Source organism: Budorcas taxicolor, chromosome 3 (genome assembly GCF_023091745.1).
Source record: "Budorcas taxicolor isolate Tak-1 chromosome 3, Takin1.1, whole genome shotgun sequence".
Lineage (NCBI taxonomy): Eukaryota > Metazoa > Chordata > Mammalia > Artiodactyla > Bovidae > Budorcas > Budorcas taxicolor.
Window position 1 is genome coordinate 85,844,202 of NC_068912.1, and position 20,400 is coordinate 85,864,601.

A 20,400-nucleotide genomic window follows, 5' to 3' on the forward strand; every position below is an offset into this window, starting at 1 on the left:
TTCCATTACTCTGGGAGGTGGGTCATAGAGGATCTTGCTGTGATTTATATCAGAGAGTGGTCTGCCTATGTTTTCCTCTAGGATTTTTATAGTTTCTGGTCTTACATTTAGATCTTTAATCCATTTTGAGTTTATTTTTGTATATGGTGTTAGAAAGTGTTCTAGTTTCACTTTTACAGGTGGTTGACCAGTTTTCCCAGCATCACTTGTTAAAGAGATTGTCTTTTTTCCATTGTATATTTTTGCCTCCTTTGTCAATAAGGTGTCCATAGGTCTGTGGATTTATCTCTGGGCTTTCCATTTTGTCCCACTGATCTGTATTTCTGTGTTTGTGCCAGTACCATACTGTCTGGATGACTGTAGCTTTGTAGTATAGTCTGAAATCAGGCAGGTTGATTCCTCCAGTTCCATTCTTATTTCCCAAGATTGCTTTGGCTGTTTGAGGGTTTTTGTGTCTCCATAAAAATTGTGAAATTATTTGTTCTAGTACTGTGAAAAATACCATTGACAGCTTAATAGGGATTGCATTGAATCTATAGATTGTTTGGGGGTAGTATACTCATTTTCACTATATTAATTCTTCCAATCCATGAACATGTTATATTTCTCCATCTATTTGTGTCATCTTTGATTTCTTTCATCAGTGTTTTATAGTTTTCTATATATAGGTCTTTTGTTTCTTTAGGTAAACTTATTCCTAAGCACTTTATTCTTTTTGTTACAAGGCCACCATCACTTTTGCCTGGAAACTCCTGTTCACCCTCAGGTCCCCAGTTTAAGTGTCACTTCCTCCAAGAAGCCTTCTCTGATCCTCCACCACTCCTACTCCTAGCCCAAAAGAAATTTATTTTCACATTTTCCTTTGTCGTGTTTATGGTAGTTTGTAATTAAATAATAATCTTGAGTGATTATTTAGCACTTTCCTCCCCTTTGTGAGCTTCATCAGGGCAGGAATTAGATCCTTCTTATCCACCAGTGTATCCACATCACCCCATACAAGGCCAACCACATAGCAGAGTCTCAACATTTTCTTTTCCTGGCTTTATATGTGTATATGTTAAAATGAAGAGACCAAGTTAAAACCATTTTTTCTTTCTTGTCCAGGAAAGAACGGAAAGGAAATTTCTGCTACTCCAGGGCATCCTGAAGCTCCTGAGATATCTCAAGGAAAAACTGAACAAATGGTATGCAGCCTAGTATAGAACTTGGGGATAGGGTTCACCAATCCTTTCCCTTCTATTCTCTGATGCTGGGTTAGGCCTTCCCTTCTGAATTTTTGATTTCCACCCAGTACCTCAATATCAGACTATCTCTGACTTTGAGACTCTACTCAAGCAGAGAAGGGAAACAGAAGAACTCCAAGAATGTGATTGATTTCTGCCTGAGCTTGTACACTTGCAGAAACTTCACATCACCCCTCAGTGACCGATTTGTCGTTGGCCCCCAAACATTGAACCTGTAGCATGTAAATGGGTGTCCTTCCAAAGCCTGTGATCAGTCACCAACTGCCATCAAAATAAAGGGTGGTTGTGAGGCCTATTTTAACATCTTAAATCGAGCTTCCAGAAGCAGGGTGACCTTTTCCCCAGACATCACATTTTATAATGTAATGGGCTCTTTGATTTAAAAAAAGAAAATCTGGCAAGTAGTTAAAATTCTTTTTAATATTCTCAGCACTTAGCCAGAAGATGCAGACAAAATTGAAAAACAGCCTGAGTTTTTCTGTTGTTGTGTTTTTAAATGCCTGGATTAGAACATAATTCATCTTCAAATGACGGGAGGCCTCTTCATACACTTCACACTTCGAAATATTTTAGAAAATAGTATCCATTTTGGCATGCCTCTGCCATGCAAGAAACAACAGCAAATGCTTTTCTCCTTGCGTGTTAAGTCTGTTGTGTGTAAGATTATCAAAAATACATAGTTTGCTCTTTTTCTTGCCTCGTTTGAAGATTTTACTGCATCTCTACAATAATCAGTTCTTCTCACATTCCTATATAAGCAGCATTCGTTGTCTCACTTTTTAGAAAGGGAAACGGAAGCAGAGGTTTGGTAAAGCAGCTTTCTGATTATCCCAGAGAAAGTTTTTATTTATGCATTCACGTATTCATTCAGTAAACATATCCTGTGAACCTACTGTGTGACAGTCACTAACCAAAACTTGTAGATAAATAAATGACTATCTCACAGGCACAGCCTCCAGATCTCTGGGGGAGGGAAGAGATACTCTAACAGACACTATCCCATAATAAGTGCTATGATGGATAAAAGAGCTACAAAGAATTTCCCCTCTCCTAGCCTGAGGCTGTCAAGGAAGGCCTTCCACAAGGAGGGAAATATGAGTTGGGCCTTGAAGGAGGAGTAGGAGCCCAGCGCATCGAGGCGTAGAAAGGCAAGAAGGACTTTTACGGCAGAGGAAACAGCATGTAAAAGGCATAAGAGCATCAGGCAGCTTTATTTTTTCCCAGTTTTTTGTGGCTGGAGAAAAAGATGCATACATCAAAAGAGAAGCAAGAATAAGAACTTAAATGATTTCAAGGATCAAGAAAGGAATTTGGACTTCATCCTGACACAGTGGGACCAAAACAGTATAGGGCATGTTAGTCAGTTACTTACTTACCTACTAGGTTGATCCTGTAATTTCAGGCCCATACAAATCCCCCCCATTCCCTGTCTTTAGTAGTCAAAGAGAGTGTGGAAATATCTGAAGAAATATGTAAGTATTTAAAGTCAGTTCCTCAACTCCAAGGACCTCTTTGAACTTTCTAAAATCATACAAATCCTATGCAAATGTGCATTTATCTGAGTAGATTATCTGAAGCTTTCATTGGATTTCTAAAGTAGTTCAAAGCTCTAAAATGTATAAGAATCCCTATGGTATTTACTTTATAGAAACTTTCAGCTTCTCTCAAAATTGATTTTATAAAAGTAGAACCCTTATACATTAATCTCTTAAGGTGTCCTGGTCACTGGTCAACCGTATGGATACAATTTTGTATAGCATTATATTATTTCAAACAAGATGATTCTTCATATACGCCAGCATGGATCTACATTGATCTACTGAATTCATGTTTATTGTTAACTTGGCCTCTTATTGAAATTACTATTCTTTAGAGCAGTGGGATCTCCACAGCTTATATGTGAGAAGTTTGAGACAAGGATGGAGAAATTCAGGTATTTGAAAGTTGGGAGAAGCAAAGATGGTATACAAAGTGGGAGGCCTAACTCTGTGACAAATTAGTTAAGAACATTTGGATTGCAACTAACATAACCAACTCAACCACCTTAATTTATTAGATGGATAGAGGAGCATATTTTACATCTATAATTATTTACAAAACAAATTGTATATATAAAATAATTTATAATTATTTAATATATAAACAATCATATATAATAATATATATATAACTATTTCCAACAATAGAAACATAACAAATTAAAATCAGAGACTTGAACTTTGAACATCATCACGACTTCTCATATCCTCTCTCTTCTCTGATGTCAGTTTCATATCCCTTCTCTCTCTCTTTCTTCTCACCTCTCACCCAAAATAATCTCTGTTTTTCCTATCTCTGCCTTTAACTCTCACAAGTGGTTCCAAAATCACTGGATATTGTATTTATTGGCCATTTTCCATTAGATGTCCAGTCCTGAACTATGTGCTTAGACAAATGATGTTTCTCTCTATAACCATATGGATCAACAGAAGGGGTAATTCCTGGAAAAGTGGGGTTGGGCAGGTCAAATAATAAATGCCCACTCTCTTTACATGGCAGGTGACAGAATATCTTTCATGGATCTACTGGAACTCATTTGTCTATTTATTCAAAAAACATCTCTACTCTGTACTGGACATGAGTTTAGGATACAAAGATGAGCCTGACATAATCTCTATACCCTTGATCTAGTTTTCTGTCAACCATTAACCGTACAATCTCAGTAAGTCTATTCCCCACACTGGGCCTCAGCTTCCTTTGTTAAGTGAACAGGACAGGCAAAACTAGAGGCACCTTAATTCATTACAGTGAGCCCACACATCCAAGGTAACATCACATTATTGCTTAAATCATTTTTTTCAAGAATCTCACACTCAAGGATTCAGAAGTTTTCCCACCAAGAAATTATAAGCATTCTCTCTGCATCCCAATAGTATAAAACATAGTAGAACATCATGAAAAATCTTAGCTAGTTACAAAACCTCTATGTAAACTAAAAATGCAAGCTGAATAAAAGTCACAATTTCACCCTTCCTTTAAAGAAAAAAGAAAATACTCAGCATAGTTGTCTGTGTCCAGTAAGACTTGGCAGATATGGTCCTATAGCACTGAGGACTTGAACTCCATCCTCCAGATTTACAAGACAGACCTACAATAAATATTGCTAGTTGTGTAGCCTTGTCATTGGCCAAGAAACTGGGGGAGCTCTGGGTGGTGAATGCATTACCAGTGAGATGTTTGTGTTGTTTTGCTAAAAAACTCCAGAAAAAGATTTGAAACCAGAAAACCCACCTCCTGAGACTTCAGCCCCCAAAGATATCCTGAATGCCTTGAAGATCAGGCCAATCTCAAAGCCTTCTGTCAGTTCTGTGATGAAAAACACAGCTGAAGAATGTGAGACATGGATCAACAGGTTCAGGAAGCTAGAAAATGCGCTCTATCTGTGTGATCTGAGTAATACAGGTAAAGTGTGCAGCTTACAGCCCATACACCTTTCTTTTTTTTTTTTCTTTTTCATTTTACACTGGGATCCACAAATTTTATTTTTTATTAATTTTTGTTGGAGTATAGTTGCTTTACAACATTGTATTAGTTTTTGCTGAACAGCAAAGTATATCAGGTATACATATATCCATTATTTTTTAGATTCCTTTCCCATTTAGGTCACTACAGAACACTGAATACAGTTTCCTGTGTTATACAGCAGATCTTCATTAGTTACCTATTTTATATATACTTGTATATTTATGTTAAGGGTTTCCCTGGTGGCTCAGACTGTAAAGAATCTGCCTGCAATGTAGAAAACCTGGGTTCGATCCCTGGGTCAGGAAGATATCCTGGAGAAGGGAATGGCTACCCCACTCCAGTATTCTTCCCTGGAGGATTCCACTGAAAGAAAGCCTACAGTTCATGGGGTCACAAAGAGTTGGATACAACTGAGCAACTAACACTTCCACACTTTCATATATGTTAATCCCAATCTTCCAATTTATCCCACCCCCTCTTCTCCCCTTGGTAGTCATAAATTTGTTTTCTATATCTGCAACTGTACTTTTGCTTTGTAAATAAGTTCATCTGTATTATTTTTCTAGATTCCACATATAAGCAATATTACACAGTATTTGTCTTTCACTTTCTGACTTACTTCTGGCTGTATAGCAATCTCTAGGTTGATCCATATCACTGCAAATGGCATTATTTCATTTCTTTTTATGGTTGAATAATATTCCATTGTATATATGTACCACCTCTTCTTTATCCATTCAAGACAGCCCTCAGAATGGGAGAAAATATTTGCAAACAAAGCAACTAACGAGGGATTAATCTCCAGAATATACAAATAGCAAATGCAGCTCAATATGAAATAAAACAACCCAATCAAAAAATAACTGGAAGATCTAAATAGACATTTCTCCAAGGAAGACATACATGTTGACAAAAAAACACATGGAAAGATTCTCAACGTCACTAATTATTAGAGATATGTAAGCCAAAACTACAATGGATGGCTGTCATTGTCAAAAAAATCTACAAATAATAAATGCTGGATAGGGTATGGATAAAAGGGACCTTCCAACATAGCTGATGGAAATGTAAACTGGCCACTATGGAGAACAGTATGGAGGTTCCTTAAAAAACTAAAAATAGAGCTACCATATGTTCCTACAATCCCACTCCTGTCATATACCAAAGAAAACCATAATTTGAAAGGATGCATACACCCCAGTATTCGTTGCTTGCAGCACTATTTACAATAGCCAGGACACAATCATATACCTTTCTATTTGTGTTGGTCTGTAAGTGGACTCCTCCCTTTCTTTCACTTCTTAATAAATATAATTCGTACATAAACCATGTGCCTAGCACTGTGCTGAGCACAATCAGGAAAAAAAGATAAATCAGACGTGAATCCCCTACCAGGTTGCTGACAGTTTCTCTGAGTTTAACCCACAATCCAATCATGTAACTCCCCTGATTGAAATCTTCAGCATGCCTGCTAATAGATTGATCCCTAAACTCTTTAACAGGAGTTTGTATTCCCCATTATAATGATTAATTTGCCTTCCTCAAACATGCCTTGCTTTCTCCTGTGGCTATGCCTTTTCTAAACCTATGTCCTCCACATGAGCTATCTGCCTCTCTAACTACCCCACACCCTGCAAGCTCCTTACCTTGTCCACCTGGATAATTAGTGTCTAAATATCTTTTAGGTTGGAACTCAAGCTCTACTCCTCTGAGACTTTCAGGATTTCCCCAGACAGATCTAGGCCAACCTTTATCAGCCTCTCAGAGTTCTTTAACACCCATTATCATATTTCTATATTGTATCTTTCTATTTGGAACTTCCTACTATCCACCCAGTAGACTACATTCCTTTTTTATCCTGGTACATTGCACAGTTCTGTTCGACCTTTTTTAGCATGAACAAATAAATGAGTGAATGTTCATAAATAACTAAACCCAAAATAGAAGGTAATAAATGCCATTAGAGGGTGGTGCTATGTGGGCATTTGGAGAAAGGAGAATTCCTTCATAGTGAGGTGATCAGAAAAGGTTATATTAGTTTGAAATTGCTCATTAAAGATAAAGTACTGTTTATATACAAAGGAATGAAATAGAGGGCCCTTTCTGGCAAAGGTGCAAGTTAGCCAAGCAAAACATTATGTATGAAGCTCAATGCAAGGAATTTGGTTTGAATAGAATATAAGTGCCATTAAGAAGCCTATTAAATGAAAAAGGTGAAACTATAGGATAGGATCAGATCTAGGAAGGTGTTAGATAACAGACCAAGGAATTTGGATTTAATTCAAAGATAGTGAGTAGCATGTTGAGTTTCTAAACAGGGATTGATATGGTGAAGCTGTATTTCATAACGGTCCTCAATGGCTATGTGCAGAATGAAGGAGAAATTTAAAGCATAAAAAGAGTAAAGGATGTTATTGCAATGTCTAAGTGAGAGAGAATGAAATTCAGAACTAGGTCAGAGACCCATGGAATGGAAAAGAGGGAGCAGATACAAAAACATATGCACTGAAATTGTTGTACTTAATTACATACTGTGTTCATGAAGAGTTAGCATTATACATGGAGTCTAAAAATATGGAACATGTAGTTCCATACCACCAATGGTGGTTGCCAGGAAAAACAGAGAAATGTTGGTCAAAGGGTACAAACTTTCAGCTAGAAGGCAAATTTCAAGGATTTAACACACATCATGGTGACTCTCATTAACAATATTGTGTTGTGTACTTGAAAGCTACTGTTAGAGTAGAGCTTTAATGGACTCACCATAACAACAACAACAGAATGGTAATTATGACAGGTAAAGGATTTGTTAACCAACCTTATTTTAATAAACATTTTATAATATATATGTGTATCAATCATCACATTGTACACCTTAAACTTATACAATGTTATATATTAATGTCAATTACCTCTCAAAAAAGAGTTAATGTGCACATTAGTACTTTCTAGAAGTGATCATATAACAATACTAATACTTCTTCATTCTCTGTAATGTTTTTGTTTCATCCTGCTTTGAATTCTAGACCACATAAAACATAAATATCATACAATATACAAGGACTTCTAATAACTATACCAAAGAGAGGGGGAAATGAAAAGTTTAGATGAAAAATTTATCTAGCTGAATTAGAAACTCATTCATTAAACTTCTGTTATAAGCTTGGCATTGTGCTAGAGGCTAGACCAAGAGGAAAACCAGAAAGGATGAGACATGGTCTCATCAAGGAACTTTTAGGTAAAGGCTTACCTAAAAGCTGGCAATAGTTCAATGCCAGTAAAACAAAAACTTTAAAGACAGATTATAGTAAAGCATTATAATTGAAGACACAAACTAGAGTTAACGAATTCAAAGAAAAAACAGAAGTTTTTTTTTCCTTTTAGCACACTGTGTAATGTGGGCAGGTACTCAGAGAGGGCTCACTAGAACTTGAGCTGCGCTTGGAAGGAGAGGTACAAAAGGCTTTGAAACCATCTTCTGCAAAGGTTAGAAGGTGAGAATGAGTATGATGGGGGAAGAGAGTAAGAAAGATAGGACTGATGGTCATGTTGAACCAGATGGTGAAGCTGAAACCATGTTGTGAATCCTGTGGGCTGGGATGAGCTTAATTCTCTACCCAGTGTTCACCAAGTTTCAACTAGAGAACACTGCAAAAGCTGAAATGGATCATTTAGGGAAGATACTGGAGACAAGGAGATCAGTTACTGAAATATTCATCAGTCTAGGCATACATATCAAAACTGCAAGAGTGGTAATGAGGTTACAAACAAACCCAAAACTCAAGCAGAGAGAAAAGATGTTTCTAAAGAAACAAATGCTGAGTTTTGATGATGGATGACAGATCATAAACTTAGTTGCTAAGAGACTCCCCAAAGACTGGGACCTTTCTCATACTTCTGAACTGTTCTGGGGAAAAACGCAGTTTTGTTGACTTTGGGGCAGATTCTGGCAGATTTAAAATGACTTTCTCATGGCCTTTTCACTATTTATGCCTGTTTTCTCTGTTTCTATGAAATTCATTAGTTCTTCAATAGCCAAGGAATGTGTCAGCCAGAACTGGAAACATCTATAACTATCTGTAATGAGGAAAGAGGATTAACTGAGGTCATCTTCTTGGTTTATTAGCCACAGTATTTAGCAGACCACCACAGCCTTCCTCTAGACACTGAGTAGATGATCCCTACTCTGCCCAGTGATGAATCAGTGATCTTTATTATGTGCAAGGAAATATGTAGGGCAGGGTGTTCTTTATCCAGGGTGAAGGCAGAACATCCATCATTAAATTAGTGTTTCTGGGAACCTACTCTGTGCTTCTTCTTTAATGGGGGTTGTCAAGAAAATATCAAGAAAATATTCTTGAGGGGAAAGACTAAGGAATGACTATGAATAGCTGGTCGTGCTTTCTAAAGAAAGATGGGTGGTTGGGATAAATTGACTGGTGGATTTGGAATTTTCCCAGTGAACCAAAGGCTAAATAGAAAATATTTTAGAGTTCAAAGAGGCAGAGTGCAAAGAGAGCCCTCAAGGATATTCTCTGCATGGGTCTGGACTTTGTATACATGGCATCACTAATTCCTCACATCAACCACTTGCTGAAAGGATTAATGTTCTTATTTAGAGAGAAGAAAGCCAAACTCAAAGTGATAAAATATCAACCAGTAAGAAGTTGAGGCAAAATTCTAACCCCAGTTCTACTGAACTTCCCACTATACCAGACTCCCATGACATACTGAAAAAAGCATGAGGTTTGGCTTGTTGCTTTGTTAGTTTGTTTCTTTGTGTGTTTTTAACCAGATTCAAGTTCAGACTTCACGAACAGCTGTCACTTTTATTCACCAAGTCTGTTTCCGCATCTGTAAAATAGTAAAACTAATAAAAATAAAACATACCTCCCAGATTTGAGAAAGGATCCAGGGAGATTTTAAAGTTCTTTACAAAGTGTAAAATAAAGTGGATAGTAAAGAGGTTCTTACTGCTTTCATTTTGGTTCTGGTAGGATAGGGACAGGCTTTAACAACACTAAGATGGATTGTAAAGTTTATTTTATGCAGTTGTTTTGGGCATTTCCTAATGACAGAAAATCAGACAGAAATAAATTTCAGCCAATGGACTTTTGTCTAATACTACAAATCCTCTACTAATAGTAAAGCTTAGAAGATAGAAGAAAAAGGCCCCCCAATTTAACTTATATGCAGAGTACCTCATGAGAAACGCTGGACTGGAAGAAGCACAAGCTGGAATGAAGATTGCCAGGATAAATATCAATAACCTCAGATATGCAGATGATACCACCCTTATGGCAGAAAGTGAAGAGGAACTAAAAAGCCTCTTGATGAAAGTGAAAGAGGAGAGTGAAAAAGTTGGCTTAAAGCTCAACATTCAGAAAATGAAGATCATGGCATCTGGTCCCACCACTTCATGGGAAATAGATGGGGAAACAGTGGGAAACAGTGTCAGACTTTATTTTTGGGGGCTCCAAAATCACTGCAGATGGTGATTGCAGCCATGAAATTAAAAGACGCTTACTCCTTGGAAGAAAAGTTATGAGCAACCTAGATAGTATATTCAAAAGCAGAGACATTACTTTGCTGACTAAGGTCCGTCTAGTCAAGGCTATGGTTTTTCCTGTGGTCATGTATGGATGTGAGAGTTCTACTGTGAAGAAGGCTGAGCACCGAAGAATGGATGCTTTTGAACTGTGGTGTTGGAGAAGACTCTTGAGAGTCCCTTGGACTGCAAGGAGATCCAACCAGTCCATTCTGAAGGAGATCAGCCCTGGGATTTCTTTGGAAGGAATGATGCTAAAGCTGAAACTCCAGTACTTTGGCCACCTCATGCGAAGTGTTGACTCATTGAAAAAGACTTTGATGCTGGGAGGGATTGGGGGCAGGAGGAGAAGGGGACGGCAGAGGATGAGATGGCTGGATGGCATCACTGACTGGATGGACGTGAGTCTGAGTGAACTCTGGGAGTTGGTGATGGACAGGGAGGCTTGGCGTGCTGCGATTCATGGGGTCGCAAAGAGTCGGACACAACTGAGTGACGGAACTGAACTGAGCTGAACACCACCATTGGTGATTCTTATATGTATTTCTTAACATTAATTCTAATTTTTAATTAAAATATAAATCATACACAAATAATTTTTTCTAGTTAAAATATATTCCCATGTGTTTTAAATAATGTTGATGATATAACTATTATAACCATCCTATCATAGTATCTACATTAATGAGTGCTTTATAGTCCTAACACTGTGGTAAGCACTTATTATTTTATTCATTTTCATCCAATTTAATTATTCCTATTTTAGAGTCAAGGAAACTGAGGCTCAAAAATTTAAAGTATCTTTCTCAGTCAGACATACTCCAAAGCTCAGGACTTATATTTCCAGAGGTAGAGTATGAGGAAAAGTCTTGAGGGGTCCAACCTAGATTAGGTCAAGAGCAGCCACCCCATCCAGAAAATTGCAAAGATGCAATTGACCAACTCAATGAAAGATATTTCTGCAGAGGAAAGGACCAACATTATAATAGGAGAAAGAGACCACAAATAAACCTGAAAAGAAACAGGAAACTGGACAGAATGGGATGGAGTGAGATGGCATAGGATGATATGGAATAGGATAGGATGGAATGGGAAGGGACAAGACAGGACCAAATAAAACTGGGTGGAATAAATCACACTAGGAGCCCAGCTGTCTGTAGTCCACTGTTAGAAACACTCATTAGAGAGTAGTTCAGAGGAGAATATGACACTCAACTATCGTTGCATGTTTGAACAAAAACAGAGCTTAAACAGAGATGACAGGTGTCACGAGAGCCCAACACTAATTGACTGGCCATGGCTTTCTACAGAATGACCAGGGGACCACTCCCTCTGGATTCTTTGAGAAAAAATTTCACAATCATTATGATAACTTGTGCAAATACAGGAGACCAGAAGAACGACATGCAAGGGATATATCCTTTACCCCTATAACACGTATTTAGAAAGCTTGATACCTGTAGCGTAGATGTTCACAACTCATGGAAAATATTTAGAAAGTGATCTGAGCCCTGCTTGAAACAATCTCTTTCCCTTCATTCTATAATACAATGTGATGATTAAATGCAAGGACTAAGCACAGCCTTGGGCAAGAGAATTCTCATCTCCATGCCTCAGTTTCCCTCTCTTTGCAAAATGAGTTGTTGTGAGGATTAAGTGAGTTAATATTGGTTAAGTTGTTTGGAGGGATGCCTGCAACATGGTGAATGCTGTATATGAGTATCAATCAATATTGTTGCTGTTGCACTCTAGTTAATTTTCTGCATCTGTTATCATCCTGACTGGTTGGAGATCTTCCTAAGGTAACAAACACCTTCTCAATATCCTCTCTATTCCCAGGCACAGTATCTGGCATTTATAAACTCCCAAATCGAGGCTTATCAGTGAGTTATTGATTTTTGCTGTTACTGTGTTCTACACTTACACTCCTCTCTGCAACTATCAAAATCTGCTTACCCTTAGCATGAAAAGCGCATCAACATTGCTACACATAACATGTGGGTACTAGAGTGTATCCTGTGATGATAAGTACCGTCTCTATTCCACAGATTTAGGCTCTAAGCCACAAGAAGTTAGATGATTTACCTGTAATCACACAGCAAGCTGGAGGGAGTCACAGTAAACACATCTCCAGAAATGCATAAAAGTGAGCTATTTAAATCCTGCATGTTTAGGAATGTGTTTGGATATTTCAATAAGATAAACATAAAACCAGAGCAATTATGAATTGTTTTTAGCAGGCACCCCACCATTTTCAAAAATTGGTCTCTTAAAGTTTTATGGCTACAAAGAACAAGCTAAAATTGTTTTAGAGTCTACCTATGGATTTTATTGGACCCCATCCCCTCTCCCCCAGATCACTGTCAAATTCCTCTCAGCATCTATGACACATGGTCAGGACTGTAAGTATCTTTTTAGGATGTCATTTTTTTTTTAAAGCTTAAAGTTTCAAAATATAAGCATTTAATTTTTGCTCAGAAGTCATTCAAACTAATGCATTTTCCTCTTTTGTGTTTTCTCCATTCTTTTTTAAAAACCTCTCACTCACCCGACCTAATGATAGGAGTCCTAGAGAAGGAACGAGCCAGATGCCTCATTCACAACTACAATCTCATTTACAACCTGTCCCTGAGCCCTCGGAAAATTGACCAAGCCTTGCGGAGTTTCTGTGCTGGAGAAAATATGCTCTTGGAGCCAGCGCTTCGGTACTTAAAGGAGCTATGATAACAAGCCCATATTGTGAGAACAGATGTTCCCTTTATCTCCCTTTTTACCCAGACACGTGTTTCTCCCCGGCCCGAGTGCAGTGGTGGAGGCACTGTCAGAATTGAGGCCGGCGCAGCTATTGTAGACACTTTGAACTTGGACTTGGTTTCTGGCTAGGATGCTTGCTCATAAGCAGCTCCAAGTGATCTGAGAAAACCAGGTTTTTCTCTTCTGAGGTGGCAAAAGCCCAATTTCTTAAAATCCTCTTCTAATCTTATAAAGCTGATGATGAATATTCAAAGATTTTTTTGCTATATTGCTGATCAAACAGTATTTTTGCAAACTCTGCAGTTCCATATAGTAAAAAAACACGCTGCTGCCGCTAAGTTGCTTCAGTCGTGTCCAACTCTGTACGACCCCATAGACGGCAGCCCAACAGGCACCCCCATCCCTGGGACTCTGCAGGCAAGAACACTGGAGTGGGTTGCCATTTCCTTCTCCAATGCATGAAAGTGAAAAGTGAAAGTGAAGTCCTGTCCGACTCCTAGCAACCCCATGGACTGCAGCCCACCAGGGTCCTCCATCCGTGCGAATTTCCAGGCAAGAGTACTGGAGCAGGTTGCCATTGCCTTCTCTGAAAAAAAAAAAAAAAAAAATGCTAGACGTTGTCAACTTCCAAAAATGCTTGTCAATAATAAGTCAATCTTTCCTCTAGTCACTATTCTAGGATTTCCACACTATAAGAAAAATAAAAGTATTAACAATGAATTGTCTTAATACTAAGCAGCAGAAGCAGAATTTCAAGTGAGGTTTTCCGAACAAGTCTAATATTTTTTCTAGTACAAAACTAGACAGCGTTACACTGTCCCCAGGGATGTTTCCATAGAGTAGTGGATACAAGTTTTTAGGAGGGACTTCTGGGACAAAGGATTCTGTAAATAGGTAACTTCTTCTTTGTTTCCTCTGGCAGCTGGCAGCAAAATCAAGCAAAACTTTCCACCCGTTCCCATAGTTCTCCCCCTCCCCCAATTTGCACCCCCTGCATAATACACATTTACAGTCACATCGCACACACAGGTGGCCTGAGTTCATTGAAGGAAATCTAGGACTTCGGAGAAAGAAGTATTCCTAGTACTGTAATTAATGCTGAGGGACCTGGATCCTGATTTTCAAATCTCTGTGTGTGGGAGACAGGATGAAGGAGTTAGGTCAAGGGAAAAAATAAATCGAAGACCTTTGTTGTTGTTTCGTCACTAAGTCCTGTCTGACTCTGTGACCCCATGGACTGTAGCCCACCAGGCCCCTCTGTCCATGGGATTTTCCAGGAAAGAAGACTAGAGTGGGTTGCCACTTCCTTCTCCAAGGGATCTCCCCAACCAAGGGATCAAACCCATGTCTCATGCATCTGCAGGCAGATTCTTTACCACTTAGCCACCAGGGAAGCCCCTGAAAGTCTCTGAGTATCCCCTTTAATACACTGTATATTATGGGGTATCTCGTAAAGTCTTATGAATTAAACCTTAAGAACCAAATAATTTGGATCCACTAACATAAATGATATCTGAGGGCCTTCTATTCTGACATGCTCTAGTTTTTATAATCCTTGAGTTGCCCAGAGAAATGCCTCTTGATGCAGACCGACTACTCCTCTAACATTTGAGAACCCTCAGGCTTGCAGGCTGCCTTTTAGGGCAAGTTCAGTTCAGTTCAGTCGCTCAGTCACATTCAACTCTTTGTGACTCCATGGACTGCAGCACGCCAGGCTTCCCTGTCCATCACCAACTTCTGGAGCCTACCAATGTCCATCGCACTGGTGATGCCATCCAAACATCTCATTCTCTCTCGTCCCTTTCTCCTCCCACCTTCAATCTTTCCCAGCATTAGGGTCTTTACCAATGAGTTGGTTCTTCGCATCAGTTGGCCAAAGTATTGGAGTTTCAGCTTCAGCATCAGTTCTTCCAATGAATATTCATTCAGGACTGATTTCCTGTAGGATGGATTGGTTGGATCTCCTTGCAGTCCAAGGACTCTCAAGAGTCTTCTCCAACACCACAGTTCAAAAGCATCGATTCTTCGGTGCTCAGCTTTCTTTATAATCCAACTCTCATATCCATACAAGACTACTGGAAAAACCATAGCTTTGACTAGAAAGACCTTTGTTGGTAAAGTAATGTCTCTGCTTTTTAATATGCTATCTAGGCTGGTCATAGCTTTTCTCCCAAGGAGCAAGTATCTTTTAATTTCACAGCTGCAGTTACCATCTGTAGTGATTTTGGAGCCCCCAAAAATAAAGTCTCTCACTGTTTCCATTGTTTCCCCATCTATTTGCCATGAAGTGATGGGACCAGATGCCATGGTCTTACTTTTGTGAATGTTGAGCATTAAGCCAACATTTTCACTCTCCTCTTTCACTTTCATCAAGAGACTCTTTAGTTCTTCTTCGCTTTCTGCCATAAGGGTAATGTCATCTGTGTATCTAAGATTATTGATATTTCTCCTGGCAATCTTTATTCCAGCTTGTGCTTCTTCCAGCCCAGCGTTTCTCATGATGTACTCTGCACATAAGTTAAATAAGCAGGGTGACAATATACAGCCTTGATGTACTCCTTTTCCTATTTGGAACCAGTCTGTTGTTCCATGTCCAGTTCTAACTGTTGCTTCCTGACCTGCATACAGATTTCTCAGGAGGCAAGTCAGGTGACCTGGTATTCCCATATCTTTAAGAATTTTCCACAATTTGTTGTGATCCACACAGTCAAAGGCTTTGGCATAGTCAATAAAGCAGAAGTAGATGTTTTTTCTGGAACTCTCTTGTTTTTTCAATTATCCCACAGATGCTGGCAATTTGATCTCTGGTTCCTCTACCTTTTAAAATCCAGCTTGAACATCTGGAAGTTCACAGTTCACATACTGTTGAAGCCTGGCTTGGAGGATTTTGAGCATTAGTTTGCTAGCATGTGAGATGAGTGCAATTGTACAATAGTTTGAACATTCTTTGGCATTGCCTTTCTTAGGGATTGGAATGAAAACTGACCTTTTCCAGCCCTGTGGCCACTGCTGAGTTTTCCAGACTTCCTGGCATATTGAGTTCAGCACTTTCACAGCATCATCTTTGAGGATTTGAAATAGCACAACTGGAATTCCAGCACTTCCACTAGCTTTGTTCATAGTGATGCTTCCTAAAGGCCACTTGTCTTCACATTCCAGGATGTCTGGCTCTAAGTGAGTGATCACACCATCATGGTTATCTGGGTCATGAAGATCTTTTTTATATAGTTCTTCTGTGTATTCTTGCCATCTCTTTTTAATATCTTCTGCTTCTGTTAGGTCCATAGCATTTCTGTCCTTTATTTTTCTCATCTCTGTATGAAATGTTCCCTTGGTATCTCTAATTTTCTTGAAGAGATCTCTAGTCTTTCCCATTCTGTTGTTTTCCTCTCTTTCTTTGCACTGATCACTGAGGAAGGCTTTCTTATCTCTCCTTGCTACTCTTTGGAACTCTGCATTCAGATGGGTATATCTTTCCTTTTCTCCTTTAAGGGCAAAGAAGAAAGCAGACAAGCATGGCTTTCACATGTTACCAAAGTGCCAAATGAGGAAAATTAGAATATTAGATCAGACATTCATTATGCATTGGGCAACTACTGTTTGCCAAGAACTTGACATATTTTGTTGCATCCAACTGTGACAACTAGATGTGGAAAGTTTCATGGCTCCATTTTACAGATTAGGAAACAGGCTCAGAGAAGTGAAGCAGAAGAAAGCTATTGAGTTGTACCCATGGATAACTGACTGGAGGGATGGGATCTTCTGGAAAGCACTGGGCACATGATACTTTAGAATGCCCTGGTAATGCCTGTAAGTAAAATATATATAAAGATAAAAGGAAGGTGGGAGGGAAGTTCAGGAGGGAGGGAGACGTATGTATACCTATGGCTAATTCATGTCGATGTATGACAGAAACCAACACAATATTGTAAATCAATTATTCTCCAATTAAAAATAGATGATTTTTAAAAGTAAAGATAAAAGGAATTTCTGCCTATACCAGATATACCACTAGGCCTTGCCACTTGCTTTAATGTAGATTCTCAAAAGTCCAGAATGAACTGAACTGAACAAATTTTTGATGAAAACTCTTGTGCTTATAAGAATGCCCTGGTATATCCTACATCTCTGTGGGAAAGGGGCCTGGAGAGGTCTTTAGGGTGAAGGGAGGCCCTATACATGAAGCTGGAGTTGTTAGACTTAGTCATAAGGTCCTGAAGGGCAATGATTTCACCTTGCCCAATTCTCTGCATCCAACATGTTGTCCAACACCTGACAAACAGCCTCAGCACCCAACTTACACAGCTGGAGGGGACTCCATAGACACAGAATGAAGCCTGAGAGCGCCCCCACAGCCATGTGACACAGGTCGTGCATCCCCTGCAGCAGTGGCCGGGTGAGTGCTTCTAGAAGCCGGGTAGCCACGGCCAGATCTGGATCCACAGGCACCTCCTAACCGCCACTACCCACCCTTCAGGAGAGAAAAAAAAAAAAAAAGAATAAACTTTAAAACCAGCCAAGATTTCCCTAATGGTCCATTGGCTAAGACTCTGCACTCTTAACACAGGGGGCCAGGTTCAATCCCTGGTCAGGGAACTAGATCTCACACACTGCAACTAAGAATTCTCATGCCACAACTAAAGATCCTGCGTGCCACAGCAAAGATGGAAGATGCTACGTGCTACAACTAAGACCCGGTGCAGCCAAATAAAGAAAGTAAAAGGCTACCTTGAAAAAAAAACAAAACAGCCAAATCCCGCTCTAGCACTTAGTAGGTGGCAGTCTTGGCAAATGCTAAAATCTCCCTGAGCTTCAGTTCCTTCATGTGTAAAATGGCAATAATTGTACTTTGGGGGAAAGTTTTTTAAATGCTGAAAGCCATACCATTTGGACATACAGTGGAGATGGAACTTTCTTAAGTCTCTCCCCTTAGCTGCTGACCCTCAGGAAGTTTGAACAACAGTCTGTGTGAAATGACACAGAGCAGTAAGGCTGCTGTTGCATCGCAAACAAATTTGAAGATACATCTGCCCTCTAGAGCCCAGTGCCAGTTGCTGTTGGGTCATTTCCTGACTGGAACTCTCCACCGCTCTACCCCTGGGTATGTGTGATATGTGTGTGTCAGGGGTGATATTTACAAGACTGGCACTTGCAAAAGTGAATACTCATTAGATTTTCTCTGAGTAAGCATTAGAAAACAGAAATTCAACCTAAGTCACAGAAACAGCTTAGATATCCAGGTGACAAAGTGACAGCAGAGGTTAAATGAGGCCAGGCTGTGGAGCAAACCACACTGAACACAAAGAGCAAAATGCCATGAGGTCATTATGCTTTGGAATATTTTTAATGACCTCTATGCTAGGACTTCTCCATGGTTTGCTTACAGAAAATCTGTTACCCTTCTCTCTTCTTTTCTTTTTCAGATCAGAGGTATTTCATACACACAATGACTGTGTCATTGTGAACTTCTAATAAACATTGAGAGGGAATCTGGGCTTCCCAAGTGGCACTAGTGGTTAAGAACCCACCTGCCAATACAGGAGAAATAAGAGACACCAGTCTGATCCCTGGAGGAGGGCATCGCAACCCGCTCCAGTATTCTTGCCCAGGAAGTCCCATGGACAGAGGAGCCTGGCAGACTATATAGTCTGTGGGGTCGCAAAGAGCTGGACACAACTGAAGAAACAGCACACATGCAGAGGGAGTCTGGTGTCTGTGATCCTGACCACTTTCTCTAGCAGGATCTTGCTGGGTGTCTGTGTGCAGTGAACAGGTTCACCACCAGGATACCCCAGAGAGACTTGGTGTCAACTGCACCTGCCCTGACTGTCCAAAAACCACAGCCTCTACACATGGAAGGAGCACTGAAGACATAACAGAGGCTGGATCTCACGGTCTGGGCAGACTCTTTCCCAGATGTGTGACCTTCAGCAACCCACTAGGCCCCCATTCATATTGAATCGGATAGTGTGTGCACATTGCCTACTTGGCACACAGATGTGCTTGATAAGGGGGGACCAGCTTTCTATTTTATTCTTAAACAGTGTTCCCTTTTACCCCATTCAATGGGCCATGCCACAATGTGCCCTTTCCAAATACCGACACCTGATAAGTGAACATTTGGCTCACTGATAGTGTGGTCCCAGAGAAGACAGACCATATCCTCCAACTTTCTATTCTTCGTTCTCTTGCCTATCCTTACTCCTCATTGTAACCCAACCAGGTTGACATCCCTATGCCTATTGTACAGATGAGACACTGAGGACCTACCTAAAGACTAAAAGCTAGGGAGTGACTGAGTCAGGACCAGAATGCAAAACATAACTTCAAGGCCAACAGTGCCCCTACAGGTCACAGAGCAAATAACCCACAGAACTCTTTAGTGTGAGTGGCCTGGCTCCCCAGAAAGTCCAGCAGACATGCCAAGCCAGAGCCAAGGTCTTCCTGGTCTTTGTCTCCAGCACAGAGCAGGCACCTGGAACACGTCTGTAGAATGGCATGGATGCACGCTCAGTCACTCATTCATGTTGAGCTTTTTACAACCTCATGGACTGTAGCCCACCAGGCTCCTCTCTCCATGAGATTCTCCAGGCAAGAATACTGGAGTGGGTTGCCATATACTTCTCCAGGGGATCTTCTTGACCCAGGGATCAAACCCACATCTCCTGCATTGGCAGATTCTTTACCACTGAGCTACCCGGGATGGAATGGCACCTCCACATGAGCATCTGGCAAACCCAGCAGCCTTTTGCCCTCTTCTAGTTCCCCCAGCTCATCACCACCTTCTGGGGACAGGAATAAAGGGTGTTTTCAGGACTCCGGGTGTGACAGGTTCACACAAGCAGAAGTACGACTGGGCAGATCATGCCATCCACAGAGTTTGCTAAGTGCCCACTGACTCTTCAGAGGAATTTCCCAAGATCATTAAGAGAAACAATAACAGGGTTTGATATTCTAATTGAGACCACAAACTGGACAGCATTGGAGCTGACTGGAGAACTGTGTGACTCGAAAAAAAAACCGTTTGCCTTTCTGCTCCCCGTTTCCTCCCTACCTCCCTCTCCTAAGAGCCTTTCAACTCCATTTCCAAGGCTCCTTAGCAACAAAGGTTGGGGGGAGGGGGGAGGGTTCCCGAGCCAGTGCCTCTGGAATGCCAGCCGTTCCCCTCATTAGCATTCAGGGCCCCTCATCTGCCTGCACAGTTGGCCAGGGGGCTGTGTAAAAGGCAGAGCGGCTTGGGGGAGGCCCAGCATTTAGCATAGCTCATTGGGACATGGGAAGCCTCTACAAAGAGTTTCCAAACAAAAGGCATCAATATTATTTGTGGAGCCATCAGCCTGCCTGGGGCAC

The 20,400-nt window shown here is 40.2% G+C and overlaps 1 protein-coding gene across 1 annotated transcript in view; it reads left to right on the forward strand.

The window, feature by feature from the left end:
* Window positions 1–13,020, forward strand: part of C3H1orf87 (chromosome 3 C1orf87 homolog) — an 83,490-nt gene extending 70,470 nt beyond the window's left edge. The window contains 3 exon segments of the mRNA XM_052638165.1: window positions 1,105–1,184; window positions 4,457–4,685; window positions 12,860–13,020. Coding sequence (XP_052494125.1) covers window positions 1,105–1,184; window positions 4,457–4,685; window positions 12,860–13,020 — 470 coding nt within the window.
* Window positions 13,021–20,400: the final 7,380 nt, after the last annotated feature.